A 27,976-nucleotide genomic window follows, 5' to 3' on the forward strand; every position below is an offset into this window, starting at 1 on the left:
TAAAGTTTCTAAGTTGGCTACCTATATAAAATATTGCTGAAGAGGCCTTTGTTGCAAAAATGGCCACACTTAAAGTAGGGCAGGGAGAGAGAGGTGTCAAAATGAGGTGTCAGGGGAAAATTCCAGGGTTGCATTTGCTTGGATCATCACCCAGCATTTAATTTAAAATTTCTCTCAGTGCTTTTTTAATAGCATACTTGCAATTCAAGAAAGCCCGTGCCTCCCCGAGTGAGATGTGAGCCAGGCTGGGGAGTGGTCCTGATGAAGGTGCTATCATGCTTTGCATCCCTATTACTGCTTTTGCTTTACAGGAGGAGACTATTGATATTTTCCTAATTCTCACAGTTTACCTAGATTCTGTCTCTTCTTTACCTTTCACATATGGCTGGTCAGACATTCCATTCATTTCTATCTCAAAAAAAGTCTCCCAAATCTCTCCCTTCCTTTTATCCTCACACTTTTTGACCCTGCCTCCCTTGATTGCCTCAGTATCTTCTAATGGATACTCCAGCTCTTGTTGTTGTCTTCTGTCCATCCTCCAATCTGCTGACCAAGTCATTTTTCTAGAATGCAAATCTGAACATTGAGACCTCCTGCCTAAAATCTGTTGAGTTTACCTTTTTTAATCTAGTGATATATCACAGTGTAATGTACGTATTATAGAATAATACAGCCCATACTTCCTAGCAGGGCAGACCTATCATTCCCTGTCATCTGCCTTCCTTTGTCATCTCCCTGCCCCAGGATCTGGCACCCTTTGTCCCAATAGTAGTAGAGTCTTTAGAACTCATTACACATGTGAGTACTCCCCCTCATTCCTTCATGCCCCCTACATTTGCACAAGTTGTCCCCATGTTCCTTTTCACAGAACGTTCTTTCCCTTCCTGTCCTCCTGCCAAAAACCCATTTGTCCTTCGAACTCATCATAAATGTTACAACCTCTGGCAAGCTTTCCTAGACTGTCCCTTCTTTGCTCTCCCTCAGCAGAGTTCACCCTCCCTTCTTTGGTACCACCACTCTTCCTTAGGCACAGCTCTGCTTCCACATTCCACACTATGATTACTCATATGTCCATTGCTGGGCAGTGAGCTCTTGGAGGCTAGAGATTGTGTCATATTCATGATTGAGTAATAGGTAATAAACTGGGCAGTCACAAACTATTGAGAACAAAGAGGTGACTTTCTTCTCAATAACTGAACTAAACTTGGTTCTTGAGCCCCCAGCCTGACTAAAGGAGGCAACTGATTCTAACCCATTTTGTTAAGCTTAAGTCCAGTTGAGTGACTTCCTTGTGGAGCAGCATATTCCAGTATTTATGTCCAATTTTCACTGTCCAGTCAAAACTTAGTCATTTGGATAAGTACTCAGTTTTTTAGGGCCTCTTCTTTCCCTGTTTCCTCTCCCTTTTCCCTTGGTGGCATCTGGATCTGGGTAGAAGTAGATGCTTACATAATGCCAGGGCAGTGAGGGCAGAGGGCTCTGAACTCTATGGTAACCACAAAGTCCTTATGATAATAAAATTGTATTTTCCGCCTTTGGTATCTTTGATGTTCCTGGTCCCTGACACTCCCTCCTATCATGAGGTCCTCATGTTCTTTGTCCTTCTTATTTAAACTCTAACCTTATCCCTGTCCCCACATACAGCATTAAGTTCTGAGTGTCTTACAAGTTGTGAGCGTATTGTAGAGAACCGTTATTGTAATCTTAAGCGTGGCCTGCCTCACCAGGCCATACTTCCATTTCACTTGACACGGACACCCCTTGTTGTCAGAGGTCTCCTCTTAGATTTCCAAATGGAAAGAGGATAATAAAAAACTGAAGTTCTTACACAGGCAGCCCCCTCCCAAAGGGAGCATCCTCATTCTAATCCCCTAACTCCATAAGGACTCTTTTTTGTTTTTGTCAGGTGAGAACTTCCTTATGTCAAGTCCCGGGCTCTGCCCTGGTCATCAGTGGACTCTTTGGTCGATTATCTAATTTTTGTTGCTTGATATGTACAATATATTTTGGGGAGTTCTGAAAACATTATTTTGTGTCTCTCAAAAGCCTAGGTTTTAAGACTGTTCTATGAATTATGGCACCAAAAACGCATTCTGTGCTCAAGAGGGTATTAGATTGAACACTGAATGTTATTGGCCCTTTCAGAGTCATGTGAGCCATAGTTAGAATCAAAAGAATATGGAATCCTTTGGAAGACATTGTGCTGGTACTTAACATTTGGGCCACCATCAGAGCCATGGGTATTGAGTTGGAAATTAAACCTGAAATTGGCAGACAGTGGATTTCAGGGTCACTTAATATAGTCCCAAACTGATGGAATCGTCATAGCCTTCAATGCATTTCACTGCTTTTAGGGTCCCTCCTAAGTCTTTCCTGAGATAGTAATTTTATGCTAGTTTTAAAGATTCCTTAATTCCATATTAAATTTTTAGTCATATACTATTGCTTATGAACAATTTAAATGGTAAAAAAAAACATGGGTAGATTCAGTTCTAGGCTGTCTTGATTGTTAATAATGTGTGCAAGGTATCTGCCAACCATATAGCAGGGACTGCACACGTATTTCACATGTCATGTAAAAGCATCTATTCACCCTTTATTAAAATGTTGCAGATCTTCATAATTAGAGTTGAATAGATCCTAATGTATTATTATTTTGATAAACATTATCTTCTTTTAGGGAAGCTGTTAATCTGTGCTTCCTCAGGTTTCCTTGCTTAAGAAAAGCCAGGTACAGTGGCTCACACCTGTAATACTAGCACTTTAGGAGGCTGAGGTGAGTTGGAGACCAGCCTGGGCAACATGCAGAACCCCATCTCTACAAGAGTAAAACAGTTAGCTGAGAGTGGTGGCATGTACCTGTAGTCCCAGCTATTCGAAGGCTGAAGTGGGAGGTTGGCTTGAGACTGGGAGGCAGAAGTTGCAGTGAGCTGAGATTGAGCCACTGCACTCCTGCTTGAGCAACAGAACCAGACCCTGACTCAAAAACAAAAACAAAAAGCCAGACTCTGCCTCAACAAAAAAAGAAAAAGAAGAAAGAAAGAAAAGTCATTTGATTTAAGCAGCCACAACACAGGGGGTCACCTGCTATTCACTAGTTAATTATTTCCCAAATTGCAGACATAGTGCCAAAAGGAAACCTAGGGCTTTAAAGTAAGGATTTTACTTTGATAAGGTCAATGATAGTGTTGCAGAACTTTTTCCTTAGTTCAGCTAAAACCAGGTTCTTGTCACACGACCAGGAAAGATCAGGCTCGTGGACATATAGAAGGGTGAGGAGCAGAATTTACTTGGTGAAAAGGAAAAAAAGAAAAAACTCAGCAAAGTGAGATGGAGCCCTGCTAACAGGCCCTCGCCCTCACCAATTGATTCCCAGGTCACCACACGAGCTGAAGAGAGTAGACTCTTCCCCTGCATAAGGTGTGAAGTTCCCATGGCTGTGGCTCCACCCATTTTCCCCAGTGTGCGTGTTGGCTGCAGTCTGCTGTGGTCATGCCCAGACAAGCCCTGGGCAGTTTTCTTCATCTGCACAAAAGTAACTGATATAAACACTTGTGGGATGGGTCAGATATTCTCCAGGGATCCCTTTTATTTGCCTAGGCATTTGGCTGTCTCACTCCCTCATGGAAAGAAGTCCATCTAACTGCCATTAGAATAAGGCTAAGGATAAGGGTAAGGATGAGACCCCTCTTAACTGGTTCCTGCTGGCAGGGGGTGCTGTTTTGGGAAAACAGCAGTCAATTCTCCCTCAGAGGCCTATTTAAGGGTCCCCAGCCACAGGGGCCATCATCTGAGGCCCCAGTTGCATGACCATTTGGAGTCTGATGACATGAAGGGGAGAAGAGACAAACTGGGTTATTAGAAAACATATATTAAAAGCAGCTTTCACCCTTGTTAAAAGGGGATCCAGGGGATGGGAGTATCCGCCTATCGCCTCTGCTGTCAGTAGCCTTTGAATTCCCTAGACTTCATTTATGCCATAAATAGTAGCATGGTATTTATCCATGAAATGGGAAGCATGGATTCATTGGCAGGAGTCAGTCATGCTCACTTGTGCTATGCCTTTTAACTGTTATCATCTACCTCTGGATCCTTCAAATTTAGTTTTCTTTTCTAGGGCTTTGACCCGAAGCTTGGAATTGAATTTGGGACAAAAACGTGCCTCAGAGAGGAGGTGTTGCATGGACTCCTTATCATAAGCCAAATGCCAAGGTGAAGCTGTGGAATTGGGTCATCCTCAACAAGGGAGAAAAAAGGATGTCTTATGACGTGGCCAGATAACTGGTGGCTATAGTTATGCTTGCTAAAATCTGGGTGCATGAGGCTTGGCTTTGGCTAACTCCCTTGGTCTTACTTTCCCAAAAAGGAAACCTCTGGGTGATGGGCACCCTATTTATTCCCACCACCTGGAAGGATTTGCAGGACAATTGCTCAGAACTAGTATTTTGATCTAGGTTTTTACCTCACCCATCCCTTTTATTCTTTCTGAGCTGCAACTGGGGATTCCTGGTTGCTTCACAAGAACAAGCAGGGTTAGTCTAAAATGTAGGCAAAAACTTAAAAACAGGCTGGGCATGGTGGCTCACGCCTGTAATCCCAGCTCTTTGGGAGGCCAAGGTGGGCAGATCACCTGTGGTCGGGAGTTTGAGACCAGCCTGACCAACATTGGTGAAACCCCATCTCTAATAAAAATGCAAAATTAGGTGAACATGGTGGTGCATGCCTGTAATCCCATCTACTCAGGAGGCTGAGGCAGGAGAATTGCTTGAACTCACAAGGCAGAGGTTGTGGTGAGCCAAGATTATGCCATTGCACTCCAGTCTGGGCAACAAGAGCAAAACTCCATCTCAGAAACAAAACAAAGCAAAACAAAACAAAAAAACTTAAAAACAACTAACGGGTCTAGAATTTAATGACAAATGTATGATAAGTTTTGAAACATAATTTCTCTCTCTCCAGTCCTCATTTTTTATTAAAAAAAAAAAAAAAACCATGATAGGACTGAGTTGTTTGCAAAATAGACTTTAGTCTTACACTGGATACTAGTGCAGCAATAATAACTGTTTCTACATAGACCTTTTAGATTGGCTTTGATGGAACTCTGTTCCACAAGGAATTTCAGATTAGACCTTTTAAAGCCAAGCACAGCCATGGGTTTATATCCTCAAATACCTGTGAGTTGGGTGATCCTCTTCTCTTAAGGTCCCAAGATAAATTTAGAGCTCCTAGGCCTGTCAGAAAGTGACATTCTTTACTTACCACAGGTCCAGAACTCTATACAGGTACTGCATAGAAAAGGGTATGAGGCCAGTTTTCCCAAGGGGCTTTTATCTGCTCTGCAAGTCAAGCTTGACTCCTTAAAGGGATATCCTTCCAGTCAAAGCCTTGGTAAAACAGTTTCTCCAATATCTCCAGTTGCGTCCTATTGCAAAAGAAAGTCAGTTCTTATTGCACTGATAGAACCAACTACATTGCTATAAGAATATTCACAGCTAGTTTCCAAATTCTGGAGAAGCCAGGCAGAGAGAGAGAGACATACATGCTCCAAATTTTGTTCACAGGAGTATACCTTACTCAGTCATTAAAGGCTATAAATAGTTCAAAATAAGTTTCCTTGACTGTGAAAAACAAAACAAGGATCAGCAATATTCCAAGCAAAAGTCAAAAAGATTGCTTCAGTTTTCTGTGAGTTCAGTCCATTTAGTTAACTCTTGTTTTGTTTGATATTTGTGAACATTTCAGCTCTTCATGAATCCTGAACTTTTTTACTTTTTTCCAATGTCACAATCTCCAAAGTTATCAGAAACCTGTATTTGAGAGCACCTGACAGAGTCGTGTAGCACGTGTCAGAGTCCAGTTTATTATAAACTGTCTTTTGAAAAGGACCAAAACAGGGCAACAATTGTTGGGAGTAACAGAATTGTCCAGGGTAGTTACAGAAACACAATTCACAAAGAAGTTTGGTTATTTCTGTGGTTTACAATAACATAACAACCTTAATTATGATTGATAGCATATACATTGGACATTAGCATTTTAGAAATCCCATACAATTTTGGAACATACATTAGTATTTAGTCATCAAAATATAACCTAAAAAGATCGAACACCATTTTGGCAATTCCACGTAACTAAACATGCCAAATGATCTCTTTTACTTCTCCTTTGGCTACTCCAGGGGCTCTCTGTAGCATCCAAAAGCTGGACATCAGGAAAGACAATTTTGAAACTGAAGTTTGATTTTGGGAAGCCTGTTAAATATATTCGTGGTTTAAAACAATGAAATAGAGTTCCAGATTACCATAAGTTATTTTGACAAACAATGACTGAGAAATTTAAAAAAGCAAAAACCTTTTATAACCCTTTACAAATTTTGCTAAAGAGCAGATTAATGCCTTAAGAGTACCTTGTGGTGCTTTTATTTCAATGCTCAATTTACAGAAAAACCATATACCCTTTCGAATTTAGTCAATACATTCACACACTGAATTTTTGCAAGATTAATTTTTACAGTCCTTCCATCATTTGTTTAAACCATCAGCTTTATCTTATCTAATTCAAAACAATACTTTAACCCTAGGCAAGAATTTTACATTTCCATGCCTTCTTATAATCTTTTATGAAAAACACATCTTACTGTTCTTACATACCTTGCATATAAATCTATTTCTAATAGTTTCAATTACTACATTTCTAGTAGTTTCAATTCTAGAGGTAACCCCTAGCAATTTTAACTTTAATGTAAAACCTGGTAAGTTGTTTTTAATTATGTGCTAGGTTCAGCCAGGATTTGACTCCTTCCACCGTAATTAAGGGTGTGGTTAATTCCATATGTCCCCAGGCCTTACCAATTGTGAAGCTGGCAAGTTGAAAAGTTCTTAAAAACCAAAAAGGCAGTTTATAACCTTAAAACATTTAGCAAACCTAGTATCTGACCTGCATAATTTAGTTCACCTATCTACATTTTGGCAACATCTGCATTTTACCAATAGTCTTTAAGGCTGTTTTTATTTCTCAAAGATTAAAGTCACATGAACTAAAAGGTACCATAGCTTTTATCTTCCCTTTAAAAAAATTTGATCCAAGCACTTGTCTTCCATTAGACCAATTAATTAGAGCTCTTTTTTATAGACATCACACATAGAACACATATAACTACACAGACAGGTAGAAGAAAACCCAGCAGCCATAAGATTTTCATTTGCCCAACTCCTATTTGGATCATGGGCCTCCAGGTGGAGCTCTTTAAGAGGCAGGACAAAGAAAACATGCAGCTTTTAAGGCCTGATAAACAGACATGACTGAGAGGAAAAAACAGATTTTGAGAGAGATCTATCTACTTTTAATTCCTGGGGTTCCACGAGAAAAACAGGATTCTTCCCAAAACAGAGTGGCACCTTATCTGTTTTTCCCAAGGAGTCCCATGCCCCAGGAGTTATCTTAGGGCCTGTCATGCATGCATTGAGAGAGGGGCAAGGCAAAATGAAGAAAAATAACTCAGGAAAAGCCTTTTTCCAGTAAAGCAAGATCCTAGAGGAGGAAAATGCATAAAGGTCTTTAAAATATACCATAATTTGAACATCCACATTTAATTAAGCTGAGCACTCTCTAAGAAAATTCTTTTGACTTGCTTATTACCTGACTTTAGTGATGCCAAGAAACTAGTATTTCTGGCTTTCAAACTTTACCAACGGTAACCTCACAGGTGAGACCAACAAGCCTCACTTAAGTTTATGATTTCACTGTGAGTGTATGTGGTATTTTTGAAGGGGGAAAGGGTAAGCAGTTCTTACAAAATTTAGAACCTTTGAAGGTAACCCCGAGAAAGGAAGACTTAAGAAAAAGACTAGAAGTTGTTCATGGTAGGGAAGAGAGTCAGCAAACGGTAAGAGTCACACAGATATTAACTGGAAAGTACTCATTTCCTAGGCTAAGATCGAACCTGGGCATCATTGTGAAATGAAAGAACAAAAACATTGCCACCTCCTTATAGGTCAGGATCGCAAGCATGTAAAACAAGATGGAGGCCTGCAGCCAAGTTTGCTGTTGACCATACAGGAAGTCAGGAAAAGCACACACCAGATTGGCTACAGCTTTAGACCAACCTCACAAATCCTTTTTCATAATTAAAATTTCACAGAAAATATAGACACTGATAATTGGGGACCCTGCCTGGTAAATGCTTGCTGAAAAAAAGAAAAAGCTGGCTGGGCATGGTGGCTCATGCCTGTAACCCCAGCGCTTTGGGAGGCCGAGGCAGGCAGATCACCCAAGGTCAGGAGTTCGAGACCAGGCTGACCAACATGGAGAAACCCCGTCTCTATCGAAAATACAAAATTGGCTAGGCGTGGTGGTGCTATCTGTAATACCAGCTAATACCAGCTACTGAGGAGGTTGAGGCAGGAGAATTGCTTGAACCCAGGAGGTTGCCATGAGCCAAGATCGTGCCACTGCACTCCAGCCTGTGCAACAAGAGCAAAACTCTATCTCAGAGAAAAAAAAAAAAGCCTTGGGGAAGAATCTCTTATTTTTATACCAATGGGTTTCTCCAACAGGGAGAGGAACTTAAGAGGGGAGCAGGGGAGCCACCAGTTTGCTCATCCAGTCAACATTCCTGACCCCCAGGAATGACATGGTAGGGGGTGTTGGAAATGGGTTCTTAGTGTTGCAAAAAGAATCAGCACTGAGACAAAGGATCTCTCAGCAAGGCCAGTTTTACCTTCTGCAGAAACAGTGCTGCTCAGTAGCAGTCTTGCCACAAGCACACACCTGGACAAAGGAGACAGGATTATTTACAACCTGACGCACCTACTCTGCTGCTGTGTCCAGTTTCCATTGGCTGGAATGGGACATCACATTCTATACTTGACCCGATTGGCTAACAGCTTGAGACTTTCCTAAGCAGGCTAGCAAAAGAGAGCACAAAGCAAAAAAAAAAAAAAGAGATGATCACTAAATGATCAGGGAAGTGCTTCCAAACAAAGAATGGCATGAACTATGGGCTGTGACTTGCCCAGGAATGTCCAGGCATGCCTGAGTAGGCTAAAGCAGCTAACTGGACTAGAGTATAGGGGCTAATACTGGATAGATAATTTTGGAGTGACAAATTATCATCTTTTCAGACCTTAAGATGGAAACTTTGAAGAGGAATTTCTGTACTTCTCTCAGGGCATAATTTCTTCTACCCTCAGAAGAAGTCCAAGGACAAAAAGGTCTAGAAGCAAAAGGAAAAATATTTTTTTGGTTTGCAAGTTACTCACCTTTCCTCAAGCCCCACATCTGGATGCCAAAAATGTTACAGAACTTTCTCTTTAGTTCAGCTAAAATGGGGTTCTTTCCCGGTCACATGACCAGGAAATATCAGGCTGGTGGACACATAAAAGGGTAAGGAGCAGAGTTTATTGGGAGAAAAGTGAAAAAAAAAAAAAAGAACTCAGCGAAGTGAGATGGAGTCCTGCTAACAGGCCCTCTACCTCACTGATTGATTCCCAGGTCACCACACTGTTAAGCACACTCTGAATGAAGAGACCACCTAAATAGGCTTTGAGCAGCAAGGCTTGTTTGTTCACCTGGCTACAAGCAGGCTGAGTCCGAAAAGGGAGTCAGCAGTGGGTGGTGGAATAGGAGCTGGTTTTATAGGTTCAGGGGAGGCAGTGGAAAATTATAGTTCAGGGTGGTTTTTTCAAGCCAGGGGGGTTGTCACAGGGTCCAATGTCACAAGGTGGGCTCATCAGTTGGGGAAAGAATGATGTCAGAATGTTGCAAGGTTAGTTAATCAGGCACTGCAGGAGCTAGCTGTTGTTTTTTTGTGTTTTCCTGTTACCATAGAGTTTCTGGCTCTGGGAGGCCATCTGGAGGTGTACATGCAGGTCACGGGTGTACATGCAGGCCATGGCTTGACTATGGTGTAGTCCATGGTGCAGTGAATTCAAAGGACTTTGCTCACACAAGCTAAAAAGAGCAGGGTCCTTCCATGCATAAAGCATGAATTCCCCATGGCTCCACCCATTTCCCTCAGTTCGTATGTCAGGATCCAGTCTGCTCTGGGCGTGCCCAGACAAGCCCTGGGCAGGTTCCCTCATCTGCAAAAGCATCTGATTTAAAACACTTGTGGGGCAAGTCAGAGATTCTCTGGGGACCCCTTTTTATCTGCCTAGGCATTTGGCTATATCAGTAGTTTTTAGAATCTGGTGAAAGCTCTGAACTTTCTCCCCAGTAAACTGCAAGATGCATATATAGCATGCTGCCTAGAATTTCAGGGTATTTCCATGCTGTGCTCAAAACAGTTAAGAACTCTTGATTTAGGATGGCTTGTAGCAAACCCAAATGTGGGAAGTAAAAAAGTTCCTTTGTACCAAGCATCTGTTTCCAATTGACTTCTGCAGTTAATAAGAGTTACCTCTGGAAATCCTTAAGTTCTGAAAAAGTATAATGTGACTGCTTTATGTACTCAAACTTCAGTAAGATACAATATATTACAAATAACAGATATGCAAAATAAAATCTTGCAGTGTTTTTAATTACAGACAAAAAAGAGAGAAGAGCATAAAGTTGCTGAGAGCCTAAAATTCAACATGAAAAGGTTAATAAATGCACATATGATGCAACTTCACTCCATAAACTTTATCTGCAATGGTGACTCTAGAAAGATCTGCTGGTTGGGCTTTTGATACCTGCTAGCACTGGGGAAATCACTAAAATTTGTTCTCTCTCACATATCAAGGGCATCCATCCTGTCTCTCCTGGTTTTTCCTTATCCTCAAACACACATTAAGAACATAGACAATATTCACATAAAGTGAAAAATATCTAATAAGTTGCCATGATTACTTATATGCTTTTTCTTTCACATTTCTAAACAATGTGCTTTATGTTGGAAAAAAAAACAACATGCACTTTGAAAGAAGAGACCTCCAAACAGGCTTTGTGTGAGCAACATGGCTGTTTATTCACCTGGGTGCAGGTGGGCTAAGGCCGATAAGGGCATTAGCAAAGGGCAGTGGGATAGGAGTGGTTTTTATAGGTTTGGATAGTTTTTTGGGGGGTGGGGTGTTGCAGAGTAAGTTCAGTTACAGTGGTGGGGGGTAGGGGCGAGGAGTATGCAAGTTCAGTTACAATGGCAGGGTTGGGTGAGAGGTATTTACATTATCATAAGAACAGTTAAGATTGCAGGGTTGGGTGAGGGGCTTCTGGGAAGCTCTGTTGGGAGATGGGACAATGCCGAATGCAGGCAGCGGGTGGGAGACTTCAGCCAGAGGCAGGCAGGACTTCAGACTTTCAGACTCTAGGCTTGCATATGGAGACCTGACACTTTATGTTTTATTTTATACTTGGCAATTAAAAAGTTAGCATTCTGGACATGCACTTTCACTCATAAATCATCACCTCCAATAAAAAATACATATACAAAAAGTTAAATTTGACTGGGTAATGGAAATTTGAAGTCTGATTATCCCAACCTGGAGTTCTGTGATCTGCAAATTTACTACTTTGAATCAGTATCAGGTGGCTTTTCTTGCTAATTTCTTTTTCTTTTGTTTTTTATATGTGGTCTTCTCTCTCTGTGTCTGGCATCTCTTCTCGCAGCTGTGTAATGGGGGCTCAGTCACTGAGCTTGTCAAAGGTCTACTCAGATGTGGCCAGCAGCTGGATGAAGCAATGATCTCATACATCTTGTACGGGGCCCTCTTGGTAAGAACATCCATCAAACTGGGTATGACAGCAGAGGGGATGGTTTGTCCATTGCTTGGGTCCTTATTACATATTAACAATGGGGAAACTGTTCTATGATATACAAGGAATATTAAAAGCCAGAAGGTGTAGCCAAATGTACACTTTCATGAGAGTTTTCAATAGTAGGGTAATTGCTTTAAGATAAGCATGTAAATTTCCCCTTTCTCTTTCCTGTTGTTTGGTGGTGGTGGGATACCATGCAGGGCCTTCAGCATTTGCACAACAACCGAATCATCCACCGTGATGTGAAGGGGAATAACATTCTTCTGACAACAGAAGGAGGAGTTAAGCTCGTTGACTTTGGTAATGACTGCTTGTCGTTTGTTTTCTTGATGTGTGCAGTTTAGCCAAAGGGGACAATTTATTGCAATCTCAGAAGACTGGGGCCTCTCTGCTACACCATAGGCTGAGGGACTTTTCCAGTCAAACACAGGCTGGAGGGGGTTGGGGTTCCAGATGGATCACCCTAGGAGATGCTGTTTGTTAATCTATTTTCAAGCTTTAGAAGCAATTTTATTAAAGATTGAAAATAAAAATGTTTCAAAAGAAGAACTTGATGGAAAAACTTTTTGGTTTTCTGCTAAGAATTTCATATCTCAGGGCAATTGTCTATAATTAACATTTTGTCATTTCTTCTTTTGCATATGAAAAGAGAAAGCAGTTTGGTCTTTCAAATGACTTTCACTAGCCTTAGGCATAGTTATTCCCAGTGAGCAGAAGGTAAAATAGTCCTGTGGGCCTGAGAGCTAACATCCTTTTAAATTGTGTTTGTTGCTGCTACTTGTGAATCTGGTTGAACTGGAAACATTAACGGGAAATGGAAGTGCCAGCGGAAATGCAGGGCAATATCACCTAAGGCCAGAGAACTATTAAATATCTCCTTGTAATATCATATATTGATATTCACAAAATAACACACCGTTTGGTTTTCTTTTTTAAGTTTATTGAAGGTTTAGTTTTCTAAATAAGTTCTACAATAGTTCTTCAGAGTCATTATTACAAATAATGAGAAAACATTTCCAAAATCACTTTAAAAATGTCAATGTCATAGTAAAAGACAAGATTAATGATTTTTGAATATTTATTGTTGTATTGCTAAGAAAGAGCTCAGTATTAACTTGTATCAGTTTATCATTTGCTTAGAAGAAATTACTTAAATGAAGTTGCTTTAGACATACTGGTCTATTTTTTACTGAAACGCAAGCAAAGAAAAATAGCAGAGGGAGTATTTTGTTTAAGTCTTATGCTCCTCTTTATAAGGAATGATGTAACTCGAATAATATGCTATGTGTATAACATTACAGATTTTTTTCCACATGATTCTGGGGGCAGTGAATATGTTGTGAGGGGAAACAGACTGGAAGGATGAGGATGGGATGGGAATTGATACTGATTGATTTACTCACCAGCTTTGCGATTTGACATAGAGTAAATAAATGTTCCTAATCTTTCCATTAGAAGGTCCTGAACTTTCAGTGGCTGCAAAACAAATTTCTAGAAATTAAAACCAGAAAGGTGTAGTTGTTTTTACCAAAACTGTGGTGGAGGACTTGGTAAAATGGGAAATTATCAATGGCCAATAGAATTTAAAGAGCTTCTTGGCTCTCTAATAAAGAGAATATCTGCAGCTAACACAACAGTCATCCCCTCCCCACAAAACAACCCATGGATCTTTGGCAAATCTATGCTGATGTTTCAAAGGTATGTCCTTTGCTAAGAAGGCACAGTGTTCAGTTTCTAAGTTTTTGTCATCAATGACGTTAGTGGCAACCCTTGCCCTTCTCTTAAGGGCTATTTAAGACTTCTGTGTGGTATAAAAGAATATCTTACATGTGTAAAATGTTTTGCAATTTATAAATCATTTTCACATTTGTCCTCCTATTTGATCTTAAGAAGAACCCTCTGTGGTAGGTGTGATTGTTGTGATTATCCCTAGTTTGAAGATGAAAAAACTGAAGCTCAAAAGTGAAGCAATCACATAATTAGTAAAAAGCATAATTGGGATGGAAAACATTGACTCTCAATCCAGTGTACCTTTACTCCCTCGTGGTATGAAGAAGAGAGCTGGTTAAAGGACGCTGGAGTTACATTAAAATTCAGGTCCTCAACATTGAGCCCCAGATAATATTATTAGTCATTTTCTTTTTGACAAACACAGCTTTCTTGCCAGGTTTCCAGGCTTTCTAGGCAAGATAAGACACTGAAATCTTTTTATGTCTACAATGATGCTCTGTTATAGATAGTGCATGCCAATCTTCTTTCTCCATAAAATGAGGCACCTTATTAAGAAAGAAATCATGTGAAATAATTTGGAAATACAATAGGATGATATTTTGGAATGATCCTAGTTGTTGATATTTTTCTTTTGATTTTTGCAGCAATATGGACAGAGATGTCCATTAGGAAAAAAACCATCCTAATGCCTTAAATAGAGTGATAGAGGCTCCAGGGTTGTAGTTTACCAACTATAGCTAGTAGGCCGAATATGACCTGCCTCCTATTTTCACATGGCCTATGAGGTAGGAATGGTTTTTACATTTTGAAATGATTGGGGGGAAAAAACCAAACTATTTTGTGACATGTGAAAATTATATGAAATTAAAATTTCAGCATCTATAAATAAAGTTTTGTTGGAACGCAGCCACATTCATTTATGTGTTTACTATGGCTGCTTTTGTACTATGGCAGCAGAGTTGAGTAGTTGTGGCAGAGACCTTATGGCCCACAAAGCCTAAAATATTTATTTGGCCCTTTATGGAAAAAGCCTGCCAATCCCTGGTCTAGCATCATACTTTGCTCACTTTTGAATTCTGATATCTTTTTCTTATAGGTGTTTCAGCTCAACTCACCAGTACCCGTCTACGGAGAAACACATCCGTTGGCACCCCATTCTGGATGGCCCCTGAGGTAAGCTGGAAATACCTGGTTCTTTCTTTGCACTTGTTGAATGCCTTGGTACTATGCCTTTTTCATGGGTAAGTCATGTGCTCTCCAGAATTTTTAGGTCGAAGAAAGCTCTTTATCCTCATTGAACTATAAGAGTTCTAGTTTGGTAAGTGATGCTGATGAGGTGTAATCTCATAAAAGCAGGATTAAGTCACAGCTATCCCATAAGGTACCTTCATGCAATTAGAAGAAGGTGTCCCTCCAGAAGATGCGGCTCTCTACGGGTCATGGCTTGGCAAATTCATCCAGCCCTTGTATAAATTAGAAAAAGTCAACTTCCCTGGATAGATGCAGCCCTAGAGGTACATGGCTTGCTGAAGAGCCAGATTTCAGCACCAACCGGCCTACAGATCTACCTGCAGTGGCCCTGGTTGTTTTTTGTTACCAGATACATAGCAACTTACCTTGTGTACTTTGTTGGCTCTCTGTGGTAAAACATGGGATTTATTCCTAATTTAGGTCTGGTATCATCACAGAACTCTCTGGAAAATGACACATGTAGAAGTTTGGGGAACCTTCCAGCTAGATGAGGCATGCCCTGAAACACTAGTGCAGTTTAGTTTTTCAGGTCATTTAATTCCACAGGATGCTGACCTTTGCCTGAGAGTAGTTTTTTGTATTAAACAAATGGATTATTTTAACAAAAGGACTCAGATGGTCACCTCCTTAGATGTCTTTACATCTCTGCATGGTGGTATTTCCTCTGTGTGTCTGCCAAAGTGGTCTCCTAACAAAGTAACTGGTTCACATTAATCTCTGCTTAAATTTCAATACCCGCCCCCATCATTTTTGGCCATTTCCTTCATGCTTGGGTAATGGACAGGCCCACTTAGAAGAAAAAGGAAAACACTACAAATTCCAGTGTTTACTTAAATCATAAATATTTCTTAAATAGGTTTTACAAAACATGAAATTAGATATAAACTTTTTGTCATTTTTATTTGTAGAAGTGTAAAACCAAAAGGAAAAAATGTGTTATGAAGAAACTATTACACAAAGCCAGTAACATTCAAGTAAGCAACTTGAATTTTATGAGACAAATGATATTGTTTTGTGAATCTCAATTGTCCTTTGCAATGTGATTAGGTTTCAGGACACAATAGCATGGATTATTTTGAGTCTGGCACACCTACAACCACATACCATGTGGCGGCTCAGTTCTCCTACTACTTTATTCCATTTCAGCTAGCATAATCTCTTTGTTCAAACAACATCTCCTTTGATCTCCTACTGTTACGTCTCTGTTGGCTTGGTGCCAATGTCATAGTAAACATAATATGGACACTGTGTGACAAATTGTCTTCCAGATGATCTAGAATATGTTTTTACTCCTAATTCTCCCATTATTATTATTAATACAATTATCATTGAAACAAAACTAAAACCATAAAAAGTTTTCTAGGGCCTTTGTGAACCCTGCTTTGAGAAACACTGCAGGATAAAGTCAAAACTCCTTTGGTTTGTGAATAAAGCTCTTACTATTCCAGCCCCTATCTGTCCAGCCTTATTTCAGATTTCTTCCCCCAGTTTACTAGTTCTTAAAGCCCCAAACAGCAGTGAACAACAGGTGACTCTCCAAATCCCTACTGATGTATCTTTCCTTTAAGCCCATGGTGTACTATTATATCATCTGGAATGGCCCCAGGTCTCTGGGAAGTTCCTCCTCAACCAACAAGTCTCAAATGCTAGCTCCCCTGGGAAACATTCCCTAATCCCTTGCCGACATTGAGGCTACTATCCCTAAGTTTCCACCACGTCCTTACACCCTCCATTAATACAATATGACCACTGCATTGTAGTTGTTGGGAGGCAGGTCTCCCAACTGGACTCAGCTCTGGCAGGGACTTGGGATGCCTCAGCTCTTAATATAGTGCTTGATACAGAGTGGATGTTTCAAAAAAATCTGTTAGGCCAGGAGCAGCTGCTCACACCTGTAATCCCAGCAATTTGGAAGGCTGAGGCAGGCAGATCATTTGAGGTCAGGAGTTTGAGACCAGCCTGGCTAACATGGCAAAACCTCGTCTCTACTAAAAATACAAAAATTAGCTGAGTGTGGTGGTGCACACTTGTAATCCCATCTACTTGGGAGGCTGAGGCAGGAGAATTGTTTGAACTGGAAGGTGGATGTTGCAGTGAGCCAAGATGGCACCACTGCACTCCAGCCTGGGTGACAGAGTGAGACTCCATCTCAAAAAAAAAAAAAAAAAAAGTTGAATGAATGAACGCATTGGTAAAAAATCCAAAGGGATAAGACGAGTTTGGAGGACAGTTTGAGGAGGGCTTCACAACTATTGGTATTAGCACATTTCTCTGTAGATTTAGATTGATCTGTTCTGAAAGGAAAGCATGACGAAGGTCAGTCAACTAATATTTGTGGCAGCATAACATGGAAGATGGTATCCTTGTTCTAATCTAGAGCAAATTGGTATTTTCAAAATCACAAAATACAATTAACAGAAGCGTTTTCTTGGCTTTGTACATTTACTTGACCCAATTTCTAAGTAAGTTCACATTCTGAGATTCTGGGGGTTAGGACTTCAAGGTATGTTTTTTTTTTTTTTTGGAGGACACAGTTTGACAAATAACAGCCTCCCAAATATTAATACTTAGCACCCTTCCTTTGTGTAAGTCATTCAAGTTTCCACGGTAGTCAGTGACCACCTAACTTTAACTGGTTGAATAAAATATGTGGAGTGTTTCTATAGGGGGCAGTTTATGCTGAGCTTCTTTTGCTCAGATTCCCTGGAAGTGGTTCCCTTGTTAGCTGGGAAATGCCAGCATTGATCCTACCTGTTGCAGTGGGTCAGTTAAAGAGTAAGCGGTTTAAGGTATGTGCTAACCCTCACAGCACATTTCAGGAATGAGTGCCTGATTGTTCAGGTGCGGAATTCTCTCAGGATATGTGATGTGTCCAGTATGCTCTGGGACCCAGGCTGCAGTTCTTGGGAATCAGGCCTGCGCCATCCTCACATTTTTATTTTCTAAATGGAGAATTACTTTTTCCAACAAAGTCTCTTTTTGCTCCATAATCCTCTGTAAGAATGTCCACAAGAACAACCTTCCATTCTTCAGTCCAGTTCAACAAACATTTATATTGTCCATGTGAGCCATGTTTTGGGTCAAGAACAGTCCTTAAAAGTATAATCAGTAATGGTTCACATTAGCACTGTCTTCATATGATGGCATGTGTAGTATATTGGTCCTGATGTGCTTTTACCTCTGCTTGTATGATGAGGTGGTCTTTAGATTAGATACAACGCATGCAATACTAATGCCAGTGGAATAAGAGCGCTGTGGGTGACTTGTGCTTTATTTTTTAAATGCAGCTGAGAAATTCTTGATCCTATTTTATTTTTGAGGAATTGAACCAAATTGTTTTTTCCCTTTTTTATTTTCATTTTTATTCCACGAGCTTGAGGAATTGTAATATTTAATTCAAATAGCTGTTCTACAAACCGGGTAGCTAATGGAATGTGACCACAATACAATCAAATGTTGATGACAGTCAAGACACACAGTTCATTGGGGCAGCTCAAAGTTGCAGCATGAAATGAAATGACTATCATATTGTCAACACTCTCTAGGTTTTCTCTTACTACCTCATTTGGACACTACTAAAGTTGAAAGATACTGGCAGAGTAGTATCAATTCAGCAATGTAGGAGAAGAATTCTGTGGGATGCCCTTAGTGTGTTAGTATTTGAAACAATACTATAGGGAAGTAAATTGCTTGGCATAGTAAAAGGGTTAGTCTGGAAATCAAGATCAGTACTTTTTTTTTTTTTTTTTTTTTTGAGACGGAGTTTCGCTCTTGTTACCCAGGCTGGAGTGCAATGGCGCGATCTTGGCTCACCGCAACCTCCGCCTCCTGGGTTCAGGCAATTCTCCTGCCTCAGCCTCCTGAGTAGCTGGGATTACAGGCACGCGCCACCATGCCCAGCTAATTTTTTGTATTAGTAGAGACGGGGTTTCACCATGTTGACCAGGATGGTCTCGATCTCTTGACCTTGTGATCCACCCGCCTCGGCCTCCCAAACATTTTTTTTTTTTTGAGACAGAATCTTGCTCTGTCACTGAGGCTGGAGTGCAGTGGCATGATCTCAACTCACTGCAACCTTTGCCTCCCAGGTTCAAGCAATTCTGTCTCAGCCTCCTGAGTAGCTGGGATTACAGGCATGTGCCACCATAACCGGCTATTTTTTGTATTTTTAGTAGAGATGGGTTTCACTATGTTGGTCAGGCTGGTCTTGAACTTCTGACCTCGTGATCTTCCCACCTCAGCCTGTTAAAGTGCTGGGATTACAAGCATGAGCCACCATGCCCAGCTCAGTACAATTTTTTTTTTTAACATGGGATCTTACTATGTTGCCCAGGCTGGTCTCCAACTCCTAAGCTCAAGCATTCCTTCTGCCTCAGCCTCCCAAGTAGCTGGGACTACCGTCATGGGCCAACATGCCTGGCTTAAGATCAGAACAATTTTTTATAAACTAAACACACTGTGTGTCAGTAGCATACTGTGACTACAGGAAAGATTATCTTAAGAGTGAAAGAAAAAGTTTCACCTAGAGACTATCTATTTAGCAGATTATCATGAGCAAAATAACTTGAACAATAGATAATTAAGTTTCTCATATAGTAAAATCAGAGGGAGATTGTTCCAGAGTTTGTTGATTTAGCTGTTCATAATAATAAATTCATGAAAACTTCAGATTTTTAAATCTCCCTGGCCATGACCGCTGCAAGATGTATGGCATCATTGTTCAGAGACTGACTTCAGGGCACTTATGAAAACATTGCCTGGGAATATCTGAGGGGCAGTAGTGGCTTCAACATGCCAATAGCCACAGGTGAAGGCATTCATGGTGCAACCAAACAGCAGGAAGTTAAATTGGGTTTTCCTCCTCTCTTGGGGTTGAAGACTTGTCCACACTATATTTATTTCCCTGGTCTGCTGTAATCAAGTAGTACAAACTGGGTAGCTTTAAACAACAGAAATATATTATCTCACACTTCTGGAGGCTAGAAATCTGAAACCGAGATGCCAGCAGGGTCAGGCCTCCTCTGAAGCCTCTAGGGGAGGGATCTTGCTTTGTCTCTTCCCAGCTACTGGAGGTTTGCTGGCAATCTTCAGTGTTCCTTGGCTTGCAGCTACATAACTCCAGTCTCTGCCTTTGTAGTCCCATGGTGTTTTCTGTGTGTGTCTGTGTTCACATGGCCATGACCTCTTATAAAAACACCAGTTCCATTGGATTAGAGGCCCACCTGACTCCAGTATGACCTCATCTGAGTTCAACTAATTGTATTTGCAGTGACCCCATTTCTAAGTAAGTTCACATTCTGAGATTCTGGGGGTTAGGACTTCAAGGTATCTTTTTTTTTTTTTTTGGAGGACACAGTTTGAAAATTACAGCCTCCCAAATGTTAATACTTAGCACCCTTCCTTTGTGTAAATCATTCAAGTTTCCAAGGTAGTCAGTCAACTGTTTAGAACCTGCAGGGCTGCAGGTTATGGATGCTAGCATTGTTAGAGGGCTCAGCTTTGCCTGTTTACACACACACACACAACCACCTCCCTGCTCCACACACACCACACACATACACTGTCTGCACTCTCTCAGCCTCTGGTGTTTGAGGCAAACATGGTTCTTTCTGAATGTACAGCGCATACTAAATTGCCTTCCTGTGTGGGCTCCCAGCACCCCTAGACTTTTGTTCTCTCCTACCTACTCTCAGACAAAGCATTTTAAAAATTATTATTATCTCTTTAGATGTTTGGCCAGCTCACAGTCATTTCCTTGAATCTTCTCTTTACCTGAGTAAGCCTTCTGGTCTCCTGGCCTATAACTTTAGCCTGTATTTTAAGCACTTAAACCCACGAAAACAACACAGTCTTCCTATTAGCCATGTTTGTTGTTGCTTTTCTCCTCCACTGTCTCCTGACAGCCAATGTCTTATAGTAAATAGTATGAATGATACTGTCCCACATTTGCATAGAATTTTTACCAATATTATTTAAAAAATGCTACAACCTACCTGTGAGACTGCCATTTGGGCATGATTACATTGATGTAGATAAAGAATCTAAGGCTCTGTCAGGCCAAGTGTCCCTAGACACAGAATGGGTAGGTGGGTAATGGTGGCTGGAACCATATTTTGTGACTCACTCAACTAAGGAATTTCCAATATAACCCATGTCCACTGTCAATATTGCTCAACCAGTATTTGTATCAAACACATGCCAGGTAATATCCTGGCCTATAGCAAACGGGATACAAGCCCAGTTGATGTTTATTAGTGGTAATGGCAGGGGGTTAGGGGTAGTTGATACCTAAAATACCTTTTCCACTGTCACATGTAGTGAAGAATTAAACTCGATGTTTGTAAATGACTGAAAGCCAAGAGAAAGAACCAAAGTTGCTGTTATTGTTTTTATTGAGGAAACCAGTAGACTTTTGAAATAATGGCTTATATTTAGTTGATGTACACTTTGTGGCCATGCCGGTTGTTAAAATATTAAAATATTTTCATTCTGGATGGCAAATGGTTGTCATCCAGAACCCCTTGAGTGCTTCTCAGCCACGAGAGGTGCCCTGTCTTTTACCCTGGGACACTTCTGACCTCCTAATGATCCAGCAACTATGGAAGAAAAGGTCTGTCTGACAAGCAGGGATGGTCAGTGCCACATGCCACCTGATCGCCAGATATTTTGAACATTGCACTTGCATATTGGGAAGGAAACTTTCACTTACCGAGGACTGGCTCTATACTAGAGACCATGATAGGGGCTTTTAAAATATTTTATTTCATTTTCACAACAGCTCTCAATCTTTTCTCCATTTTATCATGGAGGAAAGTGAGGCTTAAAGAGCTATAGGAGGAATCGTGCCCAAATTCACATACCTAGTAAATGTTGAAGTCGTTTAGCTTTTCAGAGAGGATGGGAATGAAAGCCCCATTTTACAGATGAAGAAACCAAGACAGGGAAAGGGATTCTTGTACTCTTTCACTTTGCAGCGTGTTCATGTGGAATATTTGGTGTGGAAAATGTGTACCAGTCAACTAAGACAACAGCTCATGTAACAGAAACATGCAAAGATATAGTGGAAGTTTACTTCGAAATTGGGGTGTAAAACACATTGTTTTAAAAGATACACATGGAAGACCTATCACCTATATTTGTAGGTTGACTACACTTTGCAATTCCGCCATGCATTAAGGATCTAGTATATGCAGCATCTTCCTAAAACAGCTAAAGGTCTGTTTCTGTATTGGAAAAAAGACTTGTGGATAAAATAAACATTTGCTTCTTTTTAGAAAAATTTTTTCCCTCTTCACTTCCATCTGCTCATTGTTGCAAACAAGAGCTAATCAGCTGAGCAGAGAAACAGATGTGCTGTGACGGCTCCAAAAATGGATCTCTCTCTGCCTGACAAAGGGTCGTTGACAGGGGACGGTTGCCATAACAACTAGCCTACACCAGTGCAGAAATATCGCAGGCTTTTTGCAGCCACTCTTACCTTCATTAATTATGCCGTTCCTAGTAAATGATACGATAATGCTATTTCCTTTGGTGTTGCCAGGGCTAGAGATGACAAATGAGATATTTTGTGTCACAAGGCTGAGAAAGACGTACAACACTACAGAGCTGAATAATTATTATTGTCGTTATTACCATTTTGTTCCCTAAGCTCTAGCTAATGGGTTGGGTTCCCAAATAAGAGTTAACATTTAGTGAGTGCCTACTATGTGTTACATGCTAAGGGAGTTGTGTGTATTAACTCATAAATATCACGACACTACCAAAAAGCTGGTGCTATTGCTAGTCCAATGTTTTAGATGAAGTAGATAAGTCATAGAAAGTAACTGGTCTTGTCCTTGGACAAGTTATTAGGTAATGCCACCAGAATTTGAACCCAGAGATTTGGCTCCATACTCCTTACTTTTAACCACTATACCACAGCAAATTATTTAATTGTGACAACCAGTGTACCAGATAAGTCATGAATCTTTTTTCCCCCAATTTTTAACTTAGATGAGAATTATCCTTCCTAATGTATGAAGGAAATGGAATATTTCAGTGTGATGCTAGAAGCCAGTGTAATGAATACCCAAGAGAAGAGTATGGAAGAAAATAAAGTTCTTTAGAATTGAATTTAGGAGATTTGCAATCTTAGTCTTAGCTCTGTCACCATTTTCGAAAAATGATTGGTTCTGTTATTTTTATATGGCTTAAGTTTGAGTAAAAAAGCACAAATTTTAGAGTAGGATAAATCTGGGAGCAAATCATAGATATCTGCTTACCCATATTACCAATAACCTCAGGGAAGTTACTGAATATTTCTGACTAGTAAAGTGGGGAGAAGTTAAAAGAGGTAAAATGGGGAGAAAAACCTGCCTCAAAAGATAAAATGAAATAATGTACTTGAGTGTTCAGGGCAGTGCCAGACATAATAAAGGCTTTTAACAATGGTGTCATATGTTGCCCCTACCCCTACCTCTGCTTATCCTGTTCTCATCTGTAAAAAAGAAGAAATTGGCTTCAGTAGTCTTTGCCTTTTAAGATCCTTTCTATTTTCCAGGGAACATTTACTGTTGGTAGAGGGAAGTGCCTCTTTCCGTTCTCATATTCCATGGCTCTGCTGTTCCGCAAGCAGTGAGGGTGGGATCTCACCAAGTTCCCAGTAAGAGTGAACTGATGATGTCGCCTGGCTGCTAGGATCCATTTTACTTGGCTCTCTGTTAAAAGACTGGAGATTCATGGGACTCTGTCTGCCAGTCGTATCACTGTGAGGAATGTAGGCTTTGGGAGCTCAGGAGAGTTAAGTGAGAAGTTTAGAATTTCCAATTATTGGCTGAAAGACCTGTCTGCCTTCTCCAGAAACATTCATCTCTGAGAGTCCGTAACCTTTTGCTGTGCCCTGGTTCACCCCAGGCATTGTATGTCAGGCTCGAAGAGACAGAGATTCCTTCTCTTGTTCTGAGGCTGGCCCTGGCCTGCCTACGTTTGCAGAGTGGTTCTGTCTTCTAAGGCCCTGAGGCACAACCCAGCTGCTGAGTGCTCCAGTAGGTGAAGGGCCCAGGGCAAGGATGAAATGACTGGACACAGCCTCAGTTTTTCACCTCGGCTCCAGCGATAGTTCCCTCTCAGCTGGAGCTCTGTGGGGAGGTTGAGTCATGTGTCACATGTCAGTGTGGAGGTGGGGGCTGGCTCCGGAGGAGGTGGTGATATGTTACTACCCTCCTCCTGGTGGGTCTAAATATAAGACCCCACCTGAGGGCTTCAGATCCCAGATGTGCAGAAGCATGTAAGGCCTAGAGTGGAGGCCTCACATCCCCTCTGAGTCCTGAGCGAGGAGTGCTAAGCCAGAAATATCAAAGGAATAACACCAGGAGCATTTGGAACTTTTAAGGCTGTCCTCACCCCTCGCTGGGAAGGTGAGAAGGGTCAAAGCATCTGCTGTTGCCCCTTCTCTTCATCCATGAAAAAGAAAAAGAGGAAAGTGGATTCTGTTACTGCAGGAACAGAAGTGTTTGCTGAAGCAACGTCAGAGTTGGCCTCAGCTCTTCCTGAGCTCTGGGTCCCAAATTACCTGTAGCTGACCTCCAGTCAGTGACTCCACTGCCCTGTTCTGGGTACCGAGTCTCAGCCGATGAAAGAGAATTCCCACCCAAGCCAAACTCCACATTTTCTCCCTTGGCTGATGTCCACTGAGCAGCCAGAAGAGAGCAAATGGAGGAGAGCTGTCAGCATGAGGGATGGGACCCCAGAGGAGCCTTGAGCAGGGTGAAGTAGGAACAAGTAGAGGCAGATGGACTAGTATTTCTTGTGCTCTATTACGTCCCAGGTATTTCCTATACCTTTTTAGTGGGGAGGCAGGGAGACAAGGTCTTGCTCTGTTATCCAGGCTGGAGTGCAATAGTGCGATCTTGGCTCACAGCAGCCTCCACTTCCAGGGCTCAAGCGATTCTCATGCCTTAGCCTCTCTAGTAGCTGGGATTATAGACATGGGCTACCATGCCCAGCTGATTTTTGTATTTTTAGTAGAGACAGGGTTCATCATGCTGCCCAGGCTGATCTTGAACTCCTGGGCTCAAGTGATTGACCTGCCTTGGCCTCCCGAAGTGCTGAGATTACAGGCATGAGCCACAGTGCCCGGCCTCTCATACCTTTTTCAATTTTAGGAAGTTAAACAGAATCATTCTCTAATAGGGACATATGACATTCTCAAGGACATCCTTATTTGCATGGTGTTGTCAGCCTGGGTGAGGACAGAAACCGCAGACTACTTGCTGACGAAGAGGTATGCCCAAGTGGGAACTTTCAGATATTTTGCTTGATTTGCTTTCCTTCCTGTTTTTCAGATGCATCGTGAGGGAGAAAAACATTTTTTTCCTCAATAGTTTCTGATTGTGTGCTCATGCTTCAGTTCTATTGCCTACTAGCTGTGGCCTTGAGTGTCTCTTAACTTTCTGAATCTGTTTCCTGACCTGGTTTAATAATACTTGACCTAACAAGGTGTAAAATGGACTGAATTATAGACGTCCTTCTTGCTGTGTCCTGAACATACTCTGGTGGAAATGGAGCAGTAACTGGCAAGGAAAGGGGCAGCAAGGGAGATTGAAGGCACAGGGAAGTGAGAGGCGGCAGGAAATCCATCTGCTTAATGCTTACATGCTGTGCTTATGGGCTCATAGTGTAGAAGTTACCGTGACTGTGGCTCTCTGAATATGGAATCTATTTGGAAGTGGCTCAGAATTCTCCATTATTATAAGGATTCCCAAGAGATGCCTCACTCAGGAAGGTGGTGGGTAACCATGAAGTTTGCTTCTGCTTTGGCCATGAACCAGCTGTGTGACTTCAGACAAGTCAACTGGCTCTCTCCTCAGGCCCTCAGTTTTCTCTTCTGTAAAAGAAGGGAGTTGGATGAGGGAATCTTAAAGGTCCTTTCATCATCCATCTCTGTATGAGGAAGCTCTGGAACAGGCGAGGACAGTGGGATTGCACTGGGTCTCCAAGAAAATGTGCTCCTTCACTTTTTGAGTACTAAAGACACATGAAATTTGGACATGCTGGGAGTTCTGTAGATAATGGTCCTGAGTCTGAGAAGGGAACTCACCACACAAGTAACAATAAATGATCTGTTCCCAGGGCTTCAGGGAATTTAGGTGCACAAATCAGTGTGTGGGCTGACCTCAAACCCAGAATGAGTTCCCCTTCTACACTCCACTAGCCATGGTAGGAAGCTGGTGTTGTGTTAACATGCTTTGTGTGTTTTTAATTTGAACTTGGCTTTATTTCTCTGTAGACTTAAGCTGAAACTTACAATCCTGGGAAAAAAGAGACCTGTAGAACATCACATTATAATTACAGACCTTTCTGAAGTTCGTAAGAACCTTCTAATTTAAATTACTTCTGACAATTTCTCAGTGTACAAAATACGGATTCAATCTTAGCCTTAGTTTTAGTTTTATGGAAGACCATTCCCCTGCCAAATACTTCAATTTCAGTTCATCTAGTCCATATTTCCTTTAAAAAAAATCTCAAATATATCCTCCCTTGAAATTATATTTCATCTTAGGTAAAATACTTCATTTGTTTATTCAGTATCTCAGCTTATAACACTTTACAATGTTTATTTGTAAAACTGATAAAAAATATTTGCCACTGGAATGTTTATACTGCAACTACAATTTCTGATTCCAGAGAATTTCTGATTTAGAAATCTTTACAATCAATAATATTTATCAATTATGCTGCATGAATTGTGTAAGCAAAATTGAGAATCCTATTTGCCTTCCTACCTCTCAGCCCATCTTATTTGCCAGTCTATTGCCTGCATTTTTGGGCTCAAGGTCAGCCAAGCATTAATAGCTTTAGGTCTGTTTGCCTTGCCTCTTATTTAGCTGAATTTAACTCTTGAGATAACGGCATTTTGCCTGTGTACTTGAGTGAAATTTTAATCCTGACCTTTGGTTATAATTTTGGATTGCATGAATGATTCTAGTAAGGTGAGAAATCAGAACATAGAAGGCAAACCTAATTACATTTTTAATGACATTTAAAAAATATTAATGGAAAAATAAAGTAGTCTGAATAATACCTATTTCTTAAGTTTGGTAAATTACTTCTTATGACAGCAAAAATACCATACTATTTGCTTGAAAACATTGCTGTTAGAGAAACTAGGTTGTCTGAATCTAGAAGCTCATATGTTGACTGTTTTTATCCCTTTTACATAGAGTATAATACAGATGCTCTTTTCAGATAATGAAGACCTTGAGATGAGAAGCTGTTAGCTCAGGTTCTTATAGACCAAGTCTTTCTGCAAGAGAGGGTGTATTTCACCCCATCTTGGTAACTTTATCAGTAAGTCCTAGTCATGGATCATGGTGGCCTGAGAAAGTGAAAGTATTACTCATGCCCTGTTCTCACAGTAGAAAGGTATATAGTTGGGAAGGGAATTTCATTTGCAAAACTGATTAAAAAAATATTTGTCACTGGAATAGTTACACCATAACTACAATTTCCAATTCCAGAGTTCTATTTTAGAAATATTTATGATCAATAACATTTATCAATTATGCTACATGAATAATTATGCTTTATTATTCTGGTATTAATCTCATAGGGACCTAGTTTTTTTGTTTTGTTTTGTTTTTTGAGATAGAGTCTTGCTCTGTTACCCCAGCTGGGGTGCAAAGGCATGATCTTGGCTCATTGCGACCTCTGCATCCTGGGTTCAAGCAATTTTCCTGCCTCAGCCTCCTGAGTAGCTGAGATCATAGGCATAAGCCACACCTAGCTAATTTTTTTTTTGTATTTTTAGAAGAGATGGGGTTTCACATGTTGGCCAGGCTGGTCTCGAACTCCTGACCTCATGTTCTCCCTGCCTTGGCCACCCGAAGCCTTGGGATTACAGGTATGAACCACCACACCTGGTCAGGGACCTAGTTTTATAACTAATACACCACCTTTAACTTGCCGGTTTTTTGATAAAGAATCCCAGCAGACAACAAATACTCCAGAAGAAAGAAACATGCCCTTGAAAATGAAGGCAAACTTTTCAATATTTATTTACATTTCCAAGGCAAAAAAACAAAACTCCTTTTTCTTATGGAAATAATCCATGCTCTCTATAGATGTTTTGGAAAGCATAAAAGATCTTAGAGAAGTAAGTAAATAAAATAATTATTACCCATATGTCAGTGATCAAATGATATCTACTATTAACAGTTTGGTGCCATAGAAAAAGCTGAATAACCAGCATTTTCATAAGCAGTGCTTCAGATGAGGCCCA

General features: G+C 40.7%; 1 protein-coding gene across 4 annotated transcripts in view; it reads left to right on the forward strand.

Annotated features, from left to right (window-relative positions):
• The window catches only part of MYO3B (myosin IIIB), a 493,214-nt gene that overhangs the window by 35,109 nt on the left and 430,129 nt on the right, over positions 1–27,976 (forward strand). For 3 of the 4 annotated variants that reach the window (XM_021668991.2, XM_064373364.1, XM_064373366.1), the window contains exons 4-6: positions 11,587–11,691; positions 11,937–12,036; positions 14,564–14,640. In XM_021668991.2, the coding sequence (XP_021524666.2) occupies positions 11,587–11,691; positions 11,937–12,036; positions 14,564–14,640 (282 nt within the window). Of the gene's footprint in view, positions 1–4,117; positions 4,213–11,586; positions 11,692–11,936; positions 12,037–14,563; positions 14,641–27,976 lie in introns of all 4 variants that reach the window. The other variant, XM_064373365.1, reaches the window with a different exon arrangement.

The sequence above is a fragment of the Aotus nancymaae genome, unplaced genomic scaffold, assembly GCF_030222135.1.
Source record: "Aotus nancymaae isolate 86718 unplaced genomic scaffold, 86718_ANA_hifiasm-v0.15.2.pri h1tg000008l, whole genome shotgun sequence".
Taxonomy (NCBI): domain Eukaryota; kingdom Metazoa; phylum Chordata; class Mammalia; order Primates; family Aotidae; genus Aotus; species Aotus nancymaae.